Below are 21,352 nucleotides of genomic sequence, written 5' to 3' on the forward strand. Positions count from 1 at the left end.
ATTTATGGGCTCTTCAAGATACAACAAAAATAGCAGAAGCATATTTGAACTACTACTGGTGATTTCAGGAATTGTCCCTTTTGCGTATGTAGAGCCGTGGTGGGACTACTAGAAGGTTATGTTATCCTATTGATTGTTCCTTTTGACCCTCGATGTACTGTCTGCTTTCAAAACAAAGCTATAGTGTCCTTTGGGCTATATTGGTGATCTCTATTGGATATACCCGGCCTACAATACATCATGTTCCACGAAGTAGAAGCACTTATCAATAATCAATATTAAATACTATGATGACTGACTCTGAATAATAAGCGTGAATAATGAGTCAATCTGTGCTGTTATGTCTTGATCCTATGATTAATCTTGTATTAAGTGATGGTTCACCATCACCCACAGTAACAAAAATCACACATTGGAGAAGTATATCCAAGTTAAATCAATTAAATGTAGATTGGAATGTTGTTCTAAGCATAGTAGCATAAGTACTGAAAACTTTAGAGTGTACGTACTATGCATGTACATAACTGTACATACATAGAACCACACAGACACGCAGCATGCATGCACTCACACAAATACCAAGCAAGCACAAGTGCACTAACACACACAAACACACACACACACACACACACACACACACACACACACACACACACACACACACACACACACACACACACACACACACACACACACACACACACACACACACACACGCCTGCTGTTGAGATATAAGTAAGACGTCAACAACCAAGCTCTGGAATTAGTCAGCTGTGGCGAACCGTTTTCTTTCACACATTCAGACCATGGAAACCTTCAACCTCTCCCCACTGAACATTTGCTACAAGCCAGTTGTTGCAACAAGGGTGAGTGGCAATGTGATCTGTAAAGAGGGGGAGAGGTCCTATGGATCCTAATGTGAAGCCCAATTGGGGCTTCCTACCAGCCATGGCACATGACGGCTATGAGGTGCGGGAAGGAGATATGGGAACCTCTTGATGCACGGGATATGGGTATGTAAATAGATCGGCTATTCAGTAATTCTTGTTGTTCACTTCTGAGATGAGCAAATACTCACACAGAATCTCACACAGGCAGGGATGAGTGTGAGTAGTGTGAGTCACTCTGTCACAGGAGCTTAGATGGTCCAAAACTGGAAAACTGTTGACTTTATTATAACTGTACTGCAAATCAAACCCCTGGTGGCAACAGACAATGTTAAAACAATACCCTCTTCAAGTCAAGTTCCAGATCCCAGAATCCATATGTTTAATTGGCCAAAAAGCTGTGGATTAAATAACTAAAGGCCAAAACACAGTGTAATTCTCTCTCTCTCTCTCTCTCTCTCTCTCTCTCTCTCTCTCTCTCTCTCTCTCTCTCTCTCTCTCTCTCTCTCTCTCTCTCTCTCTCTCTCTCTCTCTCCCTTTCTCTCTCTCTCTCTCTCTCTCTCTCTCTCTCTCTCTCTCTCTCTCTCTCTCTCTCTCTCTCTCTCTCTCTCTCTCTCTCTCTCTCTCTCTCTCTCTCTCTCTCTCGCTCTCTCTCTCTCTTTCTCTCTCTCCAGAATATGTCTATGTCAGAATATATAAAGATCAGTTCTGGATGAACAGCAAAAGGGAGTGAATGTATAGAAAGCGCAGTACTATCTTTACTTTATGTCCACCGTCAGCTCTCTTGTATCACAGTCAGGGAGTGAGATTTGGCTCCAGCCCCTGTTTGAAACGGTGCCAGGTGCCAATAGTGTACATCAAGCTCCCCACTGCCAACACACTCGCTTATATCACAGTTATAACAGTTCTGGGTTTAAAGCAAAAATTCGGAGAAATAAAGTCAGGCTTTTAAAGTCGGAATTCTGGCTTTATGGTCAGAGTTCTGACTTTATGCTCAGAATTCTGACCTTAATCTCAGAAAACTTTTGAAGTCAGAATTATGTCTTTAAACTGAGATCTCAGAGTATGTAAAATGTAACCTGAATCCTCTACCTTCAATTAAAATAATCGAAGAGTTTGATAATATAAGGTGAAAGCGCTATCCGACAAGTGGAAAGACTTGTGTGTTTGATGTCTTCAGCATTTATTTTTAGTTATTAAATGTTTAAACAGGGCTAATATTCTAACAGCAGAAATATTTAACCATGAATAATAGGGATATTATTCGAACAGTAGACTGCAACAAGATGTCTTGTCATTTTGTAGACGCTTTTATCCAGAAGCAACTTTTCATATCAGGTAGGAGGCTTTGTTTAGGAAAGGCTACAGGTCTCTATTTGTATCAAACCACGCCTCTGCTATTTAAAAGAAGGTAGCTTTAATTTATTTGAGGCCTGTCTTTAGGGTAAACTTCTAACATCCAAGCGGTGCCGATGATTGATCACGTCTGGTCTAGAGAATAAGGGGCGTTGCTAGACCTAGAGTTTTACTGGGGCACAGGCCCCCAACTGCCAACTTTTTTTTTTTTACGTGTGCACAATATGAAATAGATGGATACAGAAGGGTATGTACGAGCTTCAAAATCATTGTCACTGACATATTGTAGGCTATATTAAAGCACTGGTAAAGGTAAAGACGCAAAGACGGATTCATGAGTACCGTACAATTATATTTATTTAAACACATACACATCTCAAAGATTTACAAATAAGGTAACTGACAAATAAACAAAAAGTCTCTTTATGACCTTCACCTCTTTATCAGGAGAAGTCTACACATCTATATTTATTTAGAAGCTGTGTGGAAACAGCATAATTTTGCCAGAACGACATGTACTAAAAAGGCAAGAAACAAGGTTTAAAACTAATAGAATTTCTGACTTAAGGTGAGGTGGCTCATTGCCACCAATCAACCTGGAAAATGTTATAGAACCATCAAAGCTCTTAAATTAAACTAAATAAGGCCATACACTACCGCATAGAGCCTTTTTAAATGATTATTTTTTCACTATTAAGCTGTATCGCCGCGCCTTCATGGTGGCAAAGCGGTCAATAACGTGGCTTTGACTCACTTTGCATAGTTTATCCTTTTCAATGGACAAAAGAGAAAGTTGGTGAAGCCTTCCTTGCCCCATGGTTGACCTAAGCCAGGTGTGGAGCCTTCTCGACACACTGAAAGATCGCTCACAACTACAACTGTTTACAGGAATTGTGAGTGCAATGATCTGAATTATCTGTGTCAGTGTTGGGAACATTGTTGGATCCAGTATGTTAAAAACACCCTGTATATCCATAATTTCCTTTTTTGTGTTAAGGAAGTTTTTGTCCACTAAAACTTCCTCAAGTTTTGAAGACAGACAATTTTTCATTCATTATTCATTTTCCGCGTGTGTGCGTGCACGCATGGTGTGTGTGTGTGTGTGTGTGTGTGTGTGTGTGTGTGTGTGTGTGTGTGTGTGTGTGTGTGTGTGTGTGTGTGTGTGTGTGTGTGTGTGTGTGTGTGTGTGTGTGTGTGTGCTATAAAACTACAGGCTACAGACGCTCAGTATTGAAAAACTGGTGCTAATTATGTGGGCAACATTCTTTAACAGCAATCAAGTTGTCATTGTTTATGTCAAACAAGTTGTGAATTTGTTGTAACGTTAAAAAAGGAGATGACTTACTCTGGGCTGTTTCCAGCTCCCGTGGTTTCCAACGAAACATGATCAACAAAAAAACAAGGAATTGAAAGCTACTTACAATATGCCTAGGTTACATTAATTTCCCCTGATGGCAGCAATGTTCCACTTTCAGCTGGAATTCACGGTAGGCCTACATCAAAACCACGTGTCTTCTTTAGATTTCAGTTCCCTTTATTTATTCACACAGTTCAGCAGCGGCATTTATTCAGAATCAGAGCCCAAATTAAAGCTGCATTTAGGGCGACTATCACTACCCAGCAGAAAAATAGATGCACTATAAATGGTTTTGTAGGCCTATAGCAGTCACGAACATGAGCATAGTTGTGGAAATGCTGGTGTTAGAAAACAAAGTTGACGGGAATTAAAGTGCTGCACATCGACTGTACAAATGTAGATTATTCATCACAAGAATTTTAATTCAGAAATCGAATAGGCTAATAAACTCTGAATTGTGAGATACAATTCAGCATTCTGATAATAAAGTCAGAATACTTGGATAAAATCCGAATTCTGATAATTAAATCCAGCATTAAAGGTTAATTTAAGAAGGTTCTCACCAGTCATTTGTCGCCTGGTCGCAGTGTCGAGTTTTTTTTTTAAAGTAGTTCACTAGTCGTAGCGTGCAAATAAATTGCAGTGTCAGAATTCTGAGAATTTTGTCAGTATTCAGATTTCTCAGAATTCTCTTACACTGCAAATTAAAGCGCTACTACTAGCAAACTAGTTTCGGCGTGACTGGAGAGAACTTCCTTAAATTAACCTTTAATGCTAGATTTGCATCAACGCTATTGTGTGAATTAGTATGGTTCTCTTTCATGGAAGCCGGAAGTGGGAGATTCCTTATTTTTTTACCATTATTGTTTTATTAACAAATTTCTCCTACAGGGGATTGATAAAGTTCTATCTACTATTGAACAGAAAGAAACACTTTGGTCATACTTTACACACTTTACCACTGAAACATTCAGAAGAGTCACGTGGACGAATCCGTAAATAACTGATTTTTTTCATTGGTTGTTGCGTTAAATCTTACCCAGATACAATAGGGCTATTTTCTGATTGGCTTTTATGTAGCCCCTTTCGTTTTTTGATTGGCTGGTAAGAGGCAGGCTCGACTGAAGACTCCCGAGGCAGCAGGAGATGCACTTGATGAATCCTGCCGATTCCATAGCGAGAGCGGCGCTTCTGCAGATTAATTTAATAATGATCAATGGAATTTTACTGGGGCACTGGAGACTTTTAATGGGGCACGTGCCCCAGTAAAAAGGGGCTGACGACGCCTCTATGTGCTTCCATGTTCCCCGATGTAAAGCTCACAGTTCAGTTTAACTTTCCTTAGCCTTTTCTTCGATCACTCCTAATAATGCTTCACAATAGTTCCAAATTGCTACGTTTATTGTCTACTTAGTAAAAGTGATCAGAGCCTATAAAAGCCTCCATCGCCACTAAAAAGGTCAATATTTCACTACCAATCCAACCTGCCCCACGGTTCTCACTGTTCTATGATGAGTTCCCTATGAGAAGGAAAGGGTTGAACTGCTCCTTTCTGCTAAAGAGAAAGTCTAATTTCCATTTCTTGGGAATAGCAGTTCATATATTCACAGAAATATTGACCAAGGTCATCATTTCCGTTGAAGCTGCATATCATATCCACATCGACCACGATACTGCTCCGGAAAGCTCCTCTCTCTGCACAAAGTTTTCCTGAGGCAACAATAAGAAAACTAGCGTTTCCAATATATGCTACACAAAATGTAAAAGAAAATACTATATTATGAATCCTAAAATGAACATATTTTTATTGCAGTATTGTTATTCACTATAGAAACTCAATTGTTTGAAGACATGTTCAGGTGATTATGCCAGTGGTTCAAAATATTGTTGATCAAGACCTTCTGGGGTTTAAAGGCCCAATTATGATAGTAGTGACTTTATAATTCTTTGATTTTGCGGCTGAGAGATAGTTTTCTGGCTTCTGGGGCCACAGACTGAGAGATTTAATAGAATATTAATAGGTGGCTTCAGCTGGGCCCTTATAGGAATGGGAAGAAAGGGAAGGATGATCAGAAAGTAGGACGAGACAATCTCTGAAGCGTGATGCATATCTGACTCTTGAAAGTCACAATTTCAGTTTTGTTAGTTGTTTATTTTGAATATGAAGAAAGGATAATGACTATGTTTTTATGCATGATGCTGTATTTCTGACCCTTAGTAATTCCATTCTCCAGTCATGTTAAAGTTTCATATATTTCTTTAATTTAATTCAGACTGGGTTTATTTGCCATATAATAACAATTCCTGGTTCCACAAACAACCTTTTTATTATTATATGCAAGATATTTCTTTGCATTCTCTTATTTCTATATTCTAATTATAACTTTTTGGATGGTATATATTATTATATGATATAAGTGTAAAATGCGAAACCGTCATATTGGACAATTGTTAATTAGACTAGATTTGAATATGAGATAATATATTTGCCGGTAATTAAAAATGTCGTTAATATTTCCAAATGCAACAACTAAGAGCTGAATAAATGTTTTTGTTATTGTACAGAGTGGGGGCATTCTAGGCCAAATAGGGGGACTTGTTATTACGAGGCTTGATTAAGGTATACTTGAGGCTGACATCTGGTGCCAGTGTTATAGCATAGCATAGGGCATTCTGTGGACATACTGTTGGCTGAGATACCGTAGTTCAAGAGACATTTCCCAATGACTTGTTGACCAAAACCCATTTAATCCTGGACTAAATTGCTGCAATATAATGTATTGTCTGTAAAATAAGTAGATGATCGTTCGCACATTACCTTGGGGTGCATCCAACAGCAGCTGGTCAACTGTTGGTGTGTTTGTCCCCCTGGTTCTTCAGTATGGTAATGAAGGCCAGAGTGTGCAATGGTTTTAAAAGTCTGTTTCCGTGAGCCCAGAGCAGACCATGGAGCAGTTATGCAACATGCTAATTACCTCTTGTCTCTTTCCCCCCTCTGTGGACTTCTTCCTGTAACTGAACATGCAGTGCATGCGACATACAAATAATTGTTTTTGAGTTATTTTTCTGAAACCAGTTCCCCCTGCTTTGAATATTAAAGACAAACAATGGTTTCTTGTTGCGGAAGAGGTTTGTGCAAAATGTGATTTATTTTTTTTGTTCCGGGTTCAAAGTCAAAACTATGAGGATAAAGTCAGGCTTTTAAAGTCAGAATTCTGACTGTGTCGTCAGCATTCTGACTTTATTCTCAGAATTCTAATTCTAGTCTCAGAATTCTAACTCATTTAATCTCAGAGTTCTAAAGAATTATATTCTTTGAATCCGAGATCATATATTTGCCAGTTATTAAGATTATCTTAGCCCTATGGTTGTAGTTAATATTTCCAAATGCAACAACTAACAGCTGAATAAATGTTTTTGTTATTGTACAGAGTGGGGGCATTCTGGGCCAAATAGGGGGACTTGTTATTACGAGGCTTGTTAAGGTATACTTGAGGCTGACATCTGGTGCCAGTGTTGGACCTTTTCTGGTCCAGCATAGGGCATTCTGTGGACATACTGTTGGCTGAGATACCGTAGCATTATGGCCTATCCATGGACCTGCTTTGACGCAACAGATGTGGACCACTCATGGCCTGTCATTCTCTGCTGCATGTGGGCCGGCTGGAAATGGATTAACTGGGCCAGGCCGACTTAGCTATGTTGGGTGAGGCTAGACATTTGTTGTTAGAGAACAAATGGGGGCAAGTTAATATGAGGAAGATCTGCCCCCATAACCATAACTCTATCCACAATCGGCCCACATGTGTTGTGCCATCACATAAACAGTGCCATCATCGCCATGGCCCGCATTCTGTAAGCAGGCCTCTTGGCAATGCCAGCAGTGTCAGCTTGATGTCACATTTGAGCCAGTGTCATCTGCTACGTGGTCCCGATCACACTGATTTCCAGCCGACCTGGCCTGAGTCAGGCCAGTCAGAACCGGTTATCTACAATGAGGCAGGTTTGATGCGATCTGGTAAAGAGGAGCACCCTGTGGGATTGCTGTGGATTTGATTTTCATAGACAACCAAGATGGCTGCAGTTGATGGCTGTGGTATGGTTTGTTTAATCCCCTATCGCGACAGTATTAAACAAACTCGAAAGTGTTCTCTCTCAGAATCCTTTCCAGTTCTGAATGGTTGAAGTTTTCGTTGATAAGAAACAGTAATCATTTACCAAGTTTAACAAACCTCAGAGCTATGTCAGACGTTATGTGCTCTGATTGATTTTAGCCAGGTCTATCAAATTGCGTCCAGAGGCATTTTGGTCTGCGCCATTGATGTCACTTTATTGACAAAGCCCTTGGAATTCGAAAATTAACTGGGGTTATTCCAAATTAATACACATTTGTATATGTATTTGTACAAGAGATGCCAGGCGATGTCAGGCGAGCAGAACTAGGAACTCAGTATTCAAAATAAAGCCTATTTGTATAAAAACATGTTGTTTGGTGGTTGTTGATAAAAGCCTGCTTTGAATAACAAATCCACAGCAAATGCTCAAATCACATCCTCAAACCGGTTACCTTCAGGCCTTTTGAAATGAGGTGATTTTTAAAGAGAAGCTCCAAAACTAATAAGATTGAGCCTTTATCGAAACATTGAGAAACGGAACAGATATTATTTTAAACCATAACATGAGCGAACACTCATGTTATTTTGAGTTATTGTCAAAGTATTTCTGTCCTCGTATTTATTTTAAGGACACTTCAGTTGGTTCAGGCTCCAACTCCTCCAGTTTGAACATGTAGGACTCTCTTCTGTCCTGCTGATTCCAGCTGAGGCACATAACCCTGTCACTGTTGCCATAGTGATGCTAAACGCTGCTTGCCACTGGACTCCATGCAACATGCAATCCTAAACATGAAAGGGGCCAGTCCTACAGTCACACACGCAGTCACACAAACGCAAAGAACCGACAATATCAACTGGAATCTGAATCATGCATAACACCCGTGTATGGTTTAATGTATGTATTGAAAAGCACATATATATATAGACTTACAATACCTCCACACATACATTTGTATGAAATATAGATATAAACTTGATAGATAAAATATATTATATCTAATAAAATGATGATTATTATGATGACACAAACAACCACACAATAGGATGACAGAATGAGTGCACAAACAACACACTGACCTTTGTGCTGTTACACAACTCCCACAGTGCCTCCCCCCCATCACCACCACCACCTGACTAACCCTACATCGGTCTTCTGCTCCAGCTTAGGGAACCTCGCTCACTCTACATTGTCAGTCCGTCAACATCTCTCTTATCTGTCCATTTTCCAGCATTAAAAATACATCCGATTTGCATTAAACAGGGCAGTATAACAAAATATCTCACACACACACATCTCACGCACACACACAGCCTAGAGCACTTCATCTAGCTGGCTTTAGCTACAGATTAGCACTGAGCGTCTTTACGCGGAAGACTCCAGATTGTCCCAGAGCACCAGAAGCTGGCCTACATCACCACCAAGTCACTTGATAACAGCGTTATCCAATGAACTCCAAACAACCACTGCCCACCCAGGAATAGACACATATACATACAATCATTTGCTTATCTTGGTGGATGTCTATTTAGATGAATTTTTTCAATGTTGAATAGACTAGAGAACTACACATTCAGAGCAAACCCCTTCCCAAACAATACTTTTAGTCAAAACCAGCCTTTGGGAGCTATTGGCTCTTCATATATTAGAAATAATGCCATATATCCTACGAACAATGTTATTATGTAAAAGTAGAGAGGACTATTAGGGGTGGGACAGACACAATTAAAAACATGACCCACAGTGCTATTTTAGACCCATACGCCATTATAATCCTGGAGCAGATCTGTCACATGCTACTAAAAACAGGGCTGCTAGCAGACGCGCAATGGTACGCTTCAACAATTTTTCCACTCAGCAAGTCATGGGATTGGCACTCAAGAAATATTGAGTTGCAGTTCTTGCAGATCTTCATCATCATCATCATCATCATCATCATCATCATCATCATCATCATCATCATCACACAAACTAAAGGAGTTGCCTGACAATAGATAACAAGACAAGATGGTTTTCCACAAACCAAGTCTTTATTTCTCCTTCTGACCAGCTGTGGACAACACAGATATACAAGATAGAGGTATCTGGAACATGTTAAATAACAATATTTATTAATATCATTATTGTCACATTAATAACATGGAATGTAGTGTCCTTCATTGACATTCTTATTTTGTTTTTAGCTTTTGTTTTTAGTTTTATCTTAGGAAACAAGTCAATAAATAAATAACTCTATAGGATCTGTTTCTGAACTCTATATGAATATAGTCTCTTCAAAATGTAGGGCGGGGGGGGTTGAGGGGAGGGCTGGATGAAAAGGAGCTGGAGGAGGGATCAGAAGGAGGAGACAGACCATGGGGCCTTCTGCCATCCACCGCCTCAATACCAAACCCACCACTGTCTGTCTGTCTGTCTGTCTGTCTGTCTGTCTGTCTGTCTGTCTGTCTGTCTGTCTGTCTGTCTGTCTGTACCACGGCCCACAACAGGCACCCAGTGTCCATGTGCGGGATGGTCAACCAAATGTCTGCCGCTTTCTTTGGAATGAGACATGGGGAAGGATGCATGGGTCGAGAAGGGGCTGTTATTGTCCCTGACGTCAGCGATGCTCTATTGTGATAAACATGAAGCTAGGAGGACTTAACCGAGAACTTCTAAAGTTAACAAATAAAACCAAACAAAACAAAAAAAGAATAGGAAGGGGTGCCAGTCATTGGACGCTGGCTTAGTCACTGTACACAAGAACCAAATCCCTTAGACCAACACTATCGGGAAACCTCCAGAACGATACCAGCACCAACGCGGGGGGTTTTCAGCCAGAAAGGGCCAGGGTTAGAGTCTCAGTTGGTCTAAAAAGCGTTTTGAGTGGGATATTACTCCGATTGAGATGTTACTGAGCCTATTAGATAGGCTGGGGCCGATCTGCAGGAGGTAGTGTCAAGCTTCGGGGTTTATAAACCTTGAACCTTAAAAGTTAACAACTTGAAACAAAGCAGAAAAAAAGAATCCCTTAGTATCCCAAAGACGAACACGCGTGAATGTGACGCAAAGAAGCACCAAACATGCTGACCGGGAGACCGTCAGGTGGCTGGGGGTCTCCTCGACACAACCGGACCGGAGACACCAAAACCCCAGGTACAACCTCTCCCCTTGTGCAGAGACCAGTCACACTTTTGTTCCAAGAAGAATCAAAAGTGTGCTTGAGTGTTTGTGTGTGTGTATGTGTGCATGTAAGGCTGGTTATATGTGTGTGTGCATCTATGTGTTTCTATATGTGTGTGTGTGTGTGTGTGTGTGTGTGTCTTTGTAATGTAAGGCTGTGTACATGTGTGTGTGCAGTGGGGTCTAGTCGGAGCTGTGCTCCTCCAGCTCTGAGATGATGGTGATCAGGTTTTGGAGGCCAAAGATGTAGCCGCTGTCCTGGCCCTCATGGACCACGCTGTCCTCCCGGTAGTCCCGGCACGTGGTGTGGGCAAAATCTATCATCCGCACGTCCACCGAGGGCCGGCGGGGGTCCGAGGGGCCCGCCCTCTGCCGGCCGGTTGCCGTGCCGCCGCTGGCACCGCCGCCGGAGCAGCTTGCGCTGCCGGGCGGCGGGGAGCCGTGCGCGAAACCGAGCGCTCCCGCCACGCTGACCTCCTCGCCCTCGCCGTCCTCGTTATCCTCCTCCAACCCTCCCGCCCCTTCGTCGCCCGCCTTGTCCTCATCCTCCTCGTCCTCGTCTTCCTCCTCCTCCTCCTCCTCCTCCTCCTCGGAGAGCCCGTGCTCCGAGCGGCGGCGGCGGCGCGCGTGCCCGGGGCGCGGCTCGCCGTCGTAGATGATGAGCAGCGAGCTGGAGTAGAAGCGGTACGACTCGCACGCCGCCAGCGCCGCCTGCATCTGCTGCAGCCGCCGCAGGACGGGGGAGAGCAGCTCGCCGCGCAGCCGCAGCCCGTCGTGGAAGAACTGGAACAGGGCCTCCTTGAAGCCCGGCAGGCTCAGCTTACGGCCGTGGTACTTGTTCATGAACATCAGCTGGCCGGAGTCCGAGCGGTACACCTGGGGGGGGGGGGGGGGGGGAAAGAGAGAGAGAGCGAGAGAGCGAGAGAGAGAGAGAGAGAGAGAGAGAGAGAGAGAGAGAGAGAGAGAGAGAGAGAGAGCGAGAGAGACGGTCAGAGTTATTGGGACGCTCAACAGTTAATTCAGTAGAAAACACACTTTGGTTTGATTGCTGGTAAACAGGAACCAGATTCATGTTGTCAATATTGATGCAATATTATGATTATGATTAAAAAATGTAATCTCTTGTTTCCAAACTATTGAACGGTAGTGTATTGCGTAACACACTCGTTTGAGTTCCCTCTCAAGCCGAGCCTCCCTGAGCCCGGTGGGACCAGGGCGACGAGGCAGTGAGGTAATCAGGTCCCATAGACGGCTGAGAGAGTGGCCTGAGCCCTCCACCGCCCCCGTCCTCCTGGGAGGGGGGGGGGGGGGAGACCCCCCAGAGGTCTACCTGCATGCCCCCCAGCCGGACCCCGATGGTGGCCGACGTGCTCTGCTGACACTTGCGCATGTGGAGGGCCTTCTTCTCCTCGGAGGCGTCGTCTCCGTGCTGCCGCGTGCCCATCTTCAGGTCCAGCACGCAGGGCACGGCATGGCGCCACGTCAGGTTCTCCAGCAGGATGAACCCTGGGAGGAGGCCGGGGGGTCAAGGGTCAAGGGACAACACCCCCATGTTTCGGACGTGACCGCGCCGCCCCAAAGCAGAACAACCTCACTCACACCAGGACCCCCCCCCCCCCCACTGACTGTATAACATAACATTAGCAGTGACCTGGACACGGCAAAGAGACTATCAGGAGTCAAAGGAGATCACAACATCCCATACGATATCGAGCCTCATCAAACCATATCCAATGATAGGGGGCCAGGGCTATTTTTAACCAGGCCTGTCATTGGAGCATGTGAAGCTGGAGTCAGAGAGAACAACTCTCTAAAAGGAATTACTCTCCGATGGGCAAGACCATGGCCACCTTGATGGCTAGGTATCAAGACAACAACAAGCCCAGCTCTGGGGGGACCATTGAGCCCCACTGGGCCTCCACACCAAGGGCTAAGCTCGTTTATTGACCGTTTATCTGACGGGTTATCAGTCGATGGGATTTGAACCGGTCAAATAAATTCTCGATGTGAGACTGTGAAGGGCCTTGGACAGCATCAATTCTCCACACTTATAAGACAAAATGATTCTAGGCCTCCTCTACTAACGTTCTGTTTTATTAAATCGTATGGAGGTTAACACAGGTTGCTGGTATGCTACGGTTAAGTTCCCACACACACACACGCAGGCAGCTGAAGGATACGGTACTGGTTGCGCTGCTTAGCGTTGTCCTTCATGGTCTGCAGGTGCTTCTGGTGACACTGGAGGCTCCAGGGGTTGTGCTGGGTGAGGGCGCTGCTCTTGCTGCGCTCCAGCCGGTAGTAGAGCACCTCCGCCTGCTGCAGCCACTCCAGCTCCACCTTCTCCGCCCGACGCTGGACACTGGAACCACATGGAAGGATTAGGAGTCCGCTTTTACCAGGAAAATACAAGGGAAAAACAGGGCATGTATCTCTGGGTTTATTATTATTGGGTTATGTTTTACTTTATTTATTATTTATTATTGGGCAATGTTTATCTGTGATACTTATTGGGTAATTGTTAAATCTGTGATATGCAGATTTCTTAGATCTTATATGCCTTTGTCTCCGCCCACGTACGCGGGGAAATCCCGGTAACTTCCAAATATGGTGACGATTGAGGAAACACTGTATCACACTCTTGATCAATTACTCCCTCTTTCCAGAAGTACAACAACCGCTTAAGTCCATGGTATTGGTAAAGCCCTTAAGGTACCTTGACACTAGGCGACAATCCCCCCGATAGAAGGGCTGAAACAGTCAGCGGGGGGGGGGGGGAGGTGATACTGATTGTCATGTAATGTTGGGTCTGAGGACCCATTTTTGACAAACACAAACCCAGGATTATTTTGGAATTAGAAATGGCTCAAACAACTGCTGTCCTTTTACCAGCAAAAACACAGGCTTGTAACTGTGCTCGAAATGCTTGTTTCAGATAAAATCATGTGTGTAACCCCCACAAGGTCCCAGTCGCAGTACGGACCCAACAGCGAGGCATGACGTGCAGTTTGAACCGCCAAAGTCATCCCCGACTTTGAAAGGCTCCTAGTCGGCAGGGGCCTTTAATCCCATTTAGTCTCAAAGGGTTTCACAGGCAACATGTTACAACACAAACCCTAAACCTGAAATCTCTTAAGGGCAAGGAATAACTCAAAGAGAAGAAACACAAAAGAGGTCTGTTAATTCATGGTTTTGATTGTTATACAGGACCCGGGTGACCACTATATAACTTCTCTCACTTCTACTAAACAATGCTAGACATTATAGTCCCTTCACCTCTGCGTTGAGTACAAGTCCGCACCTCCGGATATCTTCATGAGTGACACGTGCGCTCACGCAGGTGTCGTTTGCCAGAAAGTGCACGGGTTGGATTCCTGACTGGTCTACAAAGAGTTGAGTGTGATATTACTCCGTGGCCCTGGCACTTGGAACGGGACTGTGCTCTGCAGCTGGGGCCTATCGCCGTGAGGTAGCACGGGTGTGTGCCTGTGGTTGTCTGAGTGTGTGTGTGGGAACCATTGTGCTTATCTTGGGTCCTGTGAAGCCTTTGTCCCGATGCCAACGCCCTGTGCTGTGGTGTCACCGTAGCAGTATTAATAGCAGCATAATGGGCTAGTATAGTACGCTGTCCTAGTAGCTAGGAGGAGCCCTGTGCGTGACTGTTGTTGACATATTGTTCTCAGGAGCATTGCCAGCCTCCAGTAACTCGCTGGATTGTTTGCATCAGCCTTTACGTCAGTGTGAGCCAGCTCTCCACACGCTCCCGTCACCATCCTGGAGACATAGCATTCTCTCTAACCCTAATCCAGCAGTCCTATGTTATTCTGTTGAGATATTCTACCAAGATATTGGTAAGGCCAGTCTGACAAGTGTTGATTTGAAACCTTTGCAGACACTTTAGTTTACTAGTGCTGGCCACGTTGGTGTTATCACGCTTACAGATGCCATTCTCCAGCAGCATGATTGTTTTAAACAAACATGAAGCGAAAGAAAGTGAATATATTTATCAATAATTTTTTAAGATCTAAAATATATATATACATTTTGAATATATTCAGTTGTTGTTAGACATGCACTTTATTTAATTTGTTAATATTTGTATAGTTAAAATTACACTAATTATTTGACTGCTCAGTTGTTGTTTTGACAATGTTGTTTAGCACTTTATTTATTTTTTAATATTTGGTTAGTTAAAATTGCCTGTTCCAGGTGTTATCTTGAAAAGCTGCTTATTTATTAATTATATATTATTATAATTACCCCGGGTCTGACGGCAAACCCCACCAGTAAGACCTTTTAGCCTGTATATATCAATCTTAAGTGTGATTTGTGGGACAACTCTAAAGATAGGCACTCCTACCCGCCGTCTTATGTCCACCCTCCCCTCTCTCCCTCTCACCTCTCGTCCTTGTCTTTCTGGGAGTTATGGCTGCAGACTTCCATGGCCTGGTTGTCGTTCACCCACTGGAGAATCTTGTTCTTGGGCTGGCTATCGACCGCCAGCTCCTTGGTCTCCTGGTCGCTGTGGAGCGGGTAGGCAATGAGGCACAGGTTACCCTCGTCATCCTCCTCGAAGCTCACAGAGACTACACCTGAAGAGAAACACAGAGACACAGAGAGAGTGAGAGTGAGAGACACACACAGACAGACAGACAGAGACAGATAGAGAGAGAGACACAGACAGACAGAGAGAGAGACGGAGAGAGAGAGAGAGAGAGAGAGAGAGAGAGAGAGAGAGAGAGACGGAGAGAGAGAGAGAGAGAGAGAGAGAGAGAGAGAGAGAGAGAGAGAGAGAGAGAGAGAGAGAGAGAGAGAGAGAGAGAGAGAGAGAGAGAGAGAGAGAGAGAGAGAGAGAGAGAGACATAGAGAGAGATTAAACAATATAAAGTTGTGGGCATTCAAACCCTCTACTGTAAAGCTGGTGAGACAGTAAAATTAAACGTGCAGTGCTTCTCTCAACTCCCCTTAAAGACACACACAGACGCTTCTTGACTCCTACAGCACTTTCTAATTTCAAGCATTCAGAATCCGTGGGAATGGGAAAGAACGATGAGCAATATTTCAATAAAAACTCCGAAGTATAAATCCATGTATTGACATGGAAATCGAGAACCTAAACTCGAAAAACGAATGCTAATAAACATAATTTCATGTGGGTCCTATCAAACTTTAATAGTGGTATATGGGAAGCCAGATGAGACACATTAAGCCAGAGACAAGATATTAAAGAGGTAAAGGAAGCCCCTCCCCCGACACCCTCTGTACGTGCACACACACGCACACACATACAAACTCACACACACACACACCCCCACCCCCCCACCCCCCATGCTCCCAAGGGGCTTGTGCGAATCAGGGCTGTGTTTGGTTTCCAACCAGGAGGACAGACCAGTAGGCAGGTAGGACGCAGGCTGAGGGAAGACTACCCTACAGCCCTCGTCTGTTCACAGCCCCGCACCCGTGTTTTTCCTACTGGCTGATGTCACCGTATCTCAGATATCACCTGCCACGCGCTCTGAATCATTTAGAGTGGTGGAAAATATCTGCCGAGTATGTGCATTTGGTGCGTTGTGTCAGAGTGTCTGTTTTGTTGACTAAGCAGAGCACAGCATATAAACCTTAACCGGTCCACCAACAGTTCACATATCTGGTACTTCCTGCTTCACCTTGTAAAGGGACACCGTCCATTACGTCAACACATACATCCAGTGTGCGTTATTACATTTTTGGTATTGTGTTGTTCATTTTCATTTTCTCTCTCTCTCTGTCTCTCTCTGTGTGTTGCCTTCGTAACATAAGTACCAGAAAGGGACAACCCTGTGTAGGGTGTAACCAGGTCAGGCAGGATCCGCCGAGAGACTGGAACAGAAACACCTGGCCAGCGGCCACGCAACTATACCCTCTCGCTTGTAGCATCTTACATACATCGTCTATATAGGCTACCTGGGGGTTCTAAGGAGTCCCTGCTACAGTACCCTCAGCTGGTCAAGTCCTCAACATACGACACAAATAAAGGATGGCAAGATCGTTTTTCTCAATTGCTTGGCACAATTCTGAAATGAGAAAAAAGGGATGGTCTGCACACTGTTTAAATGCTCAAGAAGTGGATTTATTAACAGGCAACATTTACATCTCTAGGGATCTCCATCAGGCATTGAAAAAAATGGGTGAGATGACTTATATCACATGACCCAAAGGGTGACACCTGTCCAATCCACAGGGCGCACCCAAAAAAGTGACAAATGGCAAAACATGCACCCGAAGATACTGGCTCGCATGCATTGCATAAATCCATAAGAGTCAATGACACATCAAGAAAATATCTATAAATAATAAAATATAAAGAGAATAATTTATAATAAAGATCAAATAATAATCTTATAACAATAATACAATTAAGAATATTAATAATAACAATATATCTATATTTTTTAACTGTATGCTTCACAATAAGCATTTTTTTTTAAACAAAATGTACATTGATGTATTCCTCATATATAAGCAGAGAAGGAAGTGTAAATTGCAGGCTATATACCAAACATGAACAATCAAAGAAAAGGTCTAAGGTCAAAATAAAATACATATTGAGGCCCTTTTGGAGACATGTTGTTGACATGGTGTTTAACATGTAAAAGCCTCCTTTCTAAAGGAGCGGGTTATCTATGTCTCCTCCACATCTGGGAGTGGAGAGTGGAGACAATTCTGAAATTATCATAAACATCTTCAAAACAAAATCTGCAAACCTCCAGACCACTAAGCACAGATTTGATTGTCTGATTGATTCCATTGTTGGAAATGTGAGTGCAAAGTGTGTAATGTAAATCCTTGAACTGTTCAAGGATTGCTATCATTCCGTTTGATACACAACAGCATTCAGATAGCTAGACAAAAATGTCATTCTAGTAGAGAAAACATTCAGTGTCTGTGAAGACTGAGATGTGGATGAAAGGAACATTTCCAGGGTCCACTGCCATACTTACCCAACATCTAAACATTTGACCACCATTGTTTACAGAATGCGTAGGGGGTTCATTTTGAGTTTTCTTTTTTATCTGAAACAATAGCTTTGTTTTGAATTATGAGTTATGAGTTAGTAATGCATGCTTTTGTGCTGTACCATAGAAGCAACATTGACCAATGCAGGTGGAGTCTGAGAATGTCAACACTTGTTGTTTCAAGAAATGAGCCAAAGCAAATAAGAGGAACTGTAATCATTACACCCAATTACTTATTAATATTGTGAGAGAGTGGTGGCTAACATGATGAAGGGGAACAGACACACAACCGAAAGGAAAAACAGCCCCACAACAGACATGAACAACAGCCACACAACAGAAACGAACCACTGCCACCCAACAGAATTCAACAACAGCCACACAACCCAATCAGTTCGTTAAACATGAACCCGTGTTGTGTACTGTACCTCTCTTGTGTTGTGCACTGTACCTCTGTGTTGTGTACTGCAACCCTGTGTTGTGTACCTCTGTATTGTGTACTGTGCCTCCGTGTTGTGTAAAGTACCTCTGTATTGTGAACTGTACCTCTGTATTGTGTACTGTACCTCTGTATTGTGTACTGCACCTGTATTGTGTACTGCACCTCTGTATTGTGTACTGTACCTCTGTATTGTGTACTGTACCTCTGTATTGTGTACTGTGCCTCCGTCTCGTGTTGTGTACTGTACCTCCGTGTTATGTACTGTACCTCCGTTTTGTATTGTGTACTGTACCTCAGTGTTGTGTACTGTACCCCAGTGTTGTGTACTGTACCTGTGTTGTGAACTGTACCGCTGTATTGTGTACTGTGTGTGTGTGTGTGTGTGTGTGTGTACCTCTGTGTTGTGTTGTGTACTGTACCTCTGTACTGCGGGGTGAACTCCCTCATGGGCGGCGGCAGGCTCTTGTAGAACTGGTACTCTCGGGGGATGAGGGGCTTGCAGATGGTCTGCTCCCCAAAGCGCAGCACGCACGAGTGCCCCCCCACCTGGTGGATGAAGGGCTCAAGCATCACCCCCTTCTCCAGGTAGCAGTGCTGCGGCTGCGGCTGTGGCTGCGGCTGCTGCGGCTGCAGTAGTTTCTGCGGCGGCTCTGCGCCCGAGCCCCCCCGGCCCTGAGCATCCACAGCCGGACTCATCCTCCTCTGGTCCCGACCACGCTACCGCTGGCATTAGCCTCCTTGCACGCGTGCACACACACCGTGCCAGGGAGTCGTCTCCGGGCAAAGAGGAGCTGTGCACGCTCACAGACGTGCACGCGCACACAACCACGCACGCAGAGCTACTAACTGAGATACAGTGTGGCCTGCCGGAGAAGGTGCTTTATGTGCGTTGGTTCAGGTGTTGTGGTTGCTAGCAGGACTCGCCCATCCGTGTACTCCGTGGAGGGGCTGTTGGTTGTTGCAGAGAGGGGGGAAGGGGTCCTCCTGGTGAAACAACAAAGCAACGCAGGAAAGCGAAGATTTGATGGAAAAAAAAAGGGCTCAGCTCGGCGAAGCTGTGTCCACTTCTCCTTTTTTGTGTCCTTGAGTAGCAGTTGGACTCCTGCGTGTTCCCCGTCGGTTTAGAGTCCAAAACAAACGGCTTAGGAGTTTAGTCCGTTGCTGCAGTGGCAGAGAGAGATAGGTCCTACTGATTTCTCCACTGCAGTTTCAGAGTGTCTGACAGCTCAGCTCGCTCTACACTAGACCTCCTGCTGCGTGACGCTGAGCCTGCACCCCCACCAATCAGAAGAGGCAGAGCAGATTTTTGGCCCTGAGCCCGCCTACTGTCTGCCTGATCAGCCAATCAGAAGAGGTAGAAGCAGAGCGTTGACCGGTGAACGTTCGAGGGAAAGGAGAGAGCAAACAAAGACGAGGAGGAGGAGGCTTGGGGGAGGGGAGAGCGAGTATGCAGAGAGCGAGTTAGCAAACACACACACACACACACACACACACACACACACACACGCACACGCACACGCACGCACACGCACACGCACACACACACACGCGCACACACACACACGCGCACACACACGCAGGGACGTCCCTAGGAATTCTGGGCCCCCTGACAAAATTCAGTTATGGAGCCCCCCCCCACCCAACCCAAAAAATATATATACTTTCATCAAAAAAAAATGTATATATAGCCTACATTTCTATGTTATATATTCATTCACATTTAATAATCATTCAATATTGGGTAATACTGGGTCAAAATTGGGTAGTCATTATCATCAGAAGAAAATGAATAACAACTGAATAACAAAATGATAAACCTATCTACTTACCTAGGCTACTTTGTACACTAGATAGTTAGTTAGTATTTAGTTACACATTTACCTGGGTTGTAGTTACTATAGACAGAAATAAGATAATAGACTGTGACAGTGCTGCTTCTACTTAGACTGTCCTCCTTCTCCCCTTCTTCTATTTCAACCTCACTGGTTTCTTCTGTGGGTTCATCATGGCTTGAAGAGGGCCCTGACTCTAAGATACATCATATAATTCAGAATATGTCTCATAATTATCTGAACATATTAAACAATGTTGTCAACAGTCTATTTGATTGGATTGAGCTGGGCATGACTAAATATGTATTTGTATGTGTTGATTTGCTGCATTAGCCTACAATAAATAGTAGCTATTAATCTAAGGGTAGACTACTTGTAATTTTAGCTGATTTAAAACTTAAAAGTCAGCTAAAATGTAAGTATCCTTAGTTTAATGTCTGCTAATATTGTAATGCAGCCAATCAAAGTATTCAAAATCTGTTTCCATAAATGTTATCATCATGCTGGTAAGCAGTATGGACTGTTAAAAATAAATAAAACTGGGTGACGAACTGTCGACCGCTTTGAGCTCTTTCCTCTCTCTCTTTCCTCCCCTGACAACCTGACTTCTTCATTTCACCGACCGGGATACACACAAACTGACATTAGACTGCTAGTTTAAGACACTAGCAGTCTGCACTTGCTTCACAATGATCTGCCTGGCTGCTAATTTGCTCTGCAGTAGCGTAAGACTTGGGCTGTACCAAATAATGACAAACGAGAGGGGTGATAATAGGGTGAAGACTTTCTAATGATTTTGTAAAAATTGAGAAACAAACTACAACAAAACACCTTAATTTGATGATTTAATCCGAAAAATAAAACTTTTTTTCTTTTTTTGCATTAATAATTCCACCAGTGTCCTCTGGGGCGCCCCCGTCAGTGCTGCGCCCCTGGAATCATCCTAATTTACCCCCCCCCCTAAGGACGTCCCACACGCACACATGCACACGCACACAGTTAAAGAGAGAGTTGTGATGAGAGAAGGACCTCAAACTCCCGCCTGGACTCTTTTTTTTCCCACATTGATTAAACTATTGCACACAACCTCCATATTGTAAATATTGTGTTTTAGAGTGTATCTTTAGTTTTTCTGTTTATAGAAAATACTAATTTCTTTTTTTATAAAATCCAACATTGTACTTTTTATATATTGAGTACTTGTATAATATCTT

General features: G+C 43.7%; 1 protein-coding gene across 1 annotated transcript; it reads right to left on the reverse strand.

The window, feature by feature from the left end:
• Positions 1 to 8,588: 8,588 nt before the first annotated feature.
• On the reverse strand, positions 8,589 to 19,772 carry LOC115543949 (inositol hexakisphosphate kinase 2). Its single transcript, XM_030356661.1, has 5 exons — positions 18,726 to 19,772; positions 15,269 to 15,461; positions 13,053 to 13,231; positions 12,203 to 12,378; positions 8,589 to 11,748 (listed from the first exon to the last, which is right to left on the reverse strand). Exons 1-5 carry the CDS (start codon positions 19,000 to 19,002, stop codon positions 11,056 to 11,058), a joined length of 1,518 nt encoding a protein of 505 aa, XP_030212521.1. The 5' UTR covers positions 19,003 to 19,772; the 3' UTR covers positions 8,589 to 11,055.
• Between the last annotated feature and the right edge of the window lie 1,580 nt (positions 19,773 to 21,352).

This window comes from Gadus morhua, chromosome 1 (genome assembly GCF_902167405.1).
Source record: "Gadus morhua chromosome 1, gadMor3.0, whole genome shotgun sequence".
NCBI lineage: Eukaryota > Metazoa > Chordata > Actinopteri > Gadiformes > Gadidae > Gadus > Gadus morhua.

Excerpts from the sequence above, each read along its gene's own strand:
- LOC115543949 (XM_030356661.1), bottom strand. The coding sequence starts at position 19,002 with ATGAGTCCGGCTGTGGATGCTCAGGGCCGGGGGGGCTCGGGCGCAGAG. Across the intron at positions 15,462-18,725 it reads GTTCACCCCGCAGTACAGAG|GTGTAGTCTCTGTGAGCTTC; the intron begins GTACAGTACACA and ends GTTTCTCTTCAG. Across the intron at positions 13,232-15,268 it reads CAGAAAGACAAGGACGAGAG|TGTCCAGCGTCGGGCGGAGA; the intron begins GTGAGAGGGAGA and ends ATGTGGTTCCAG.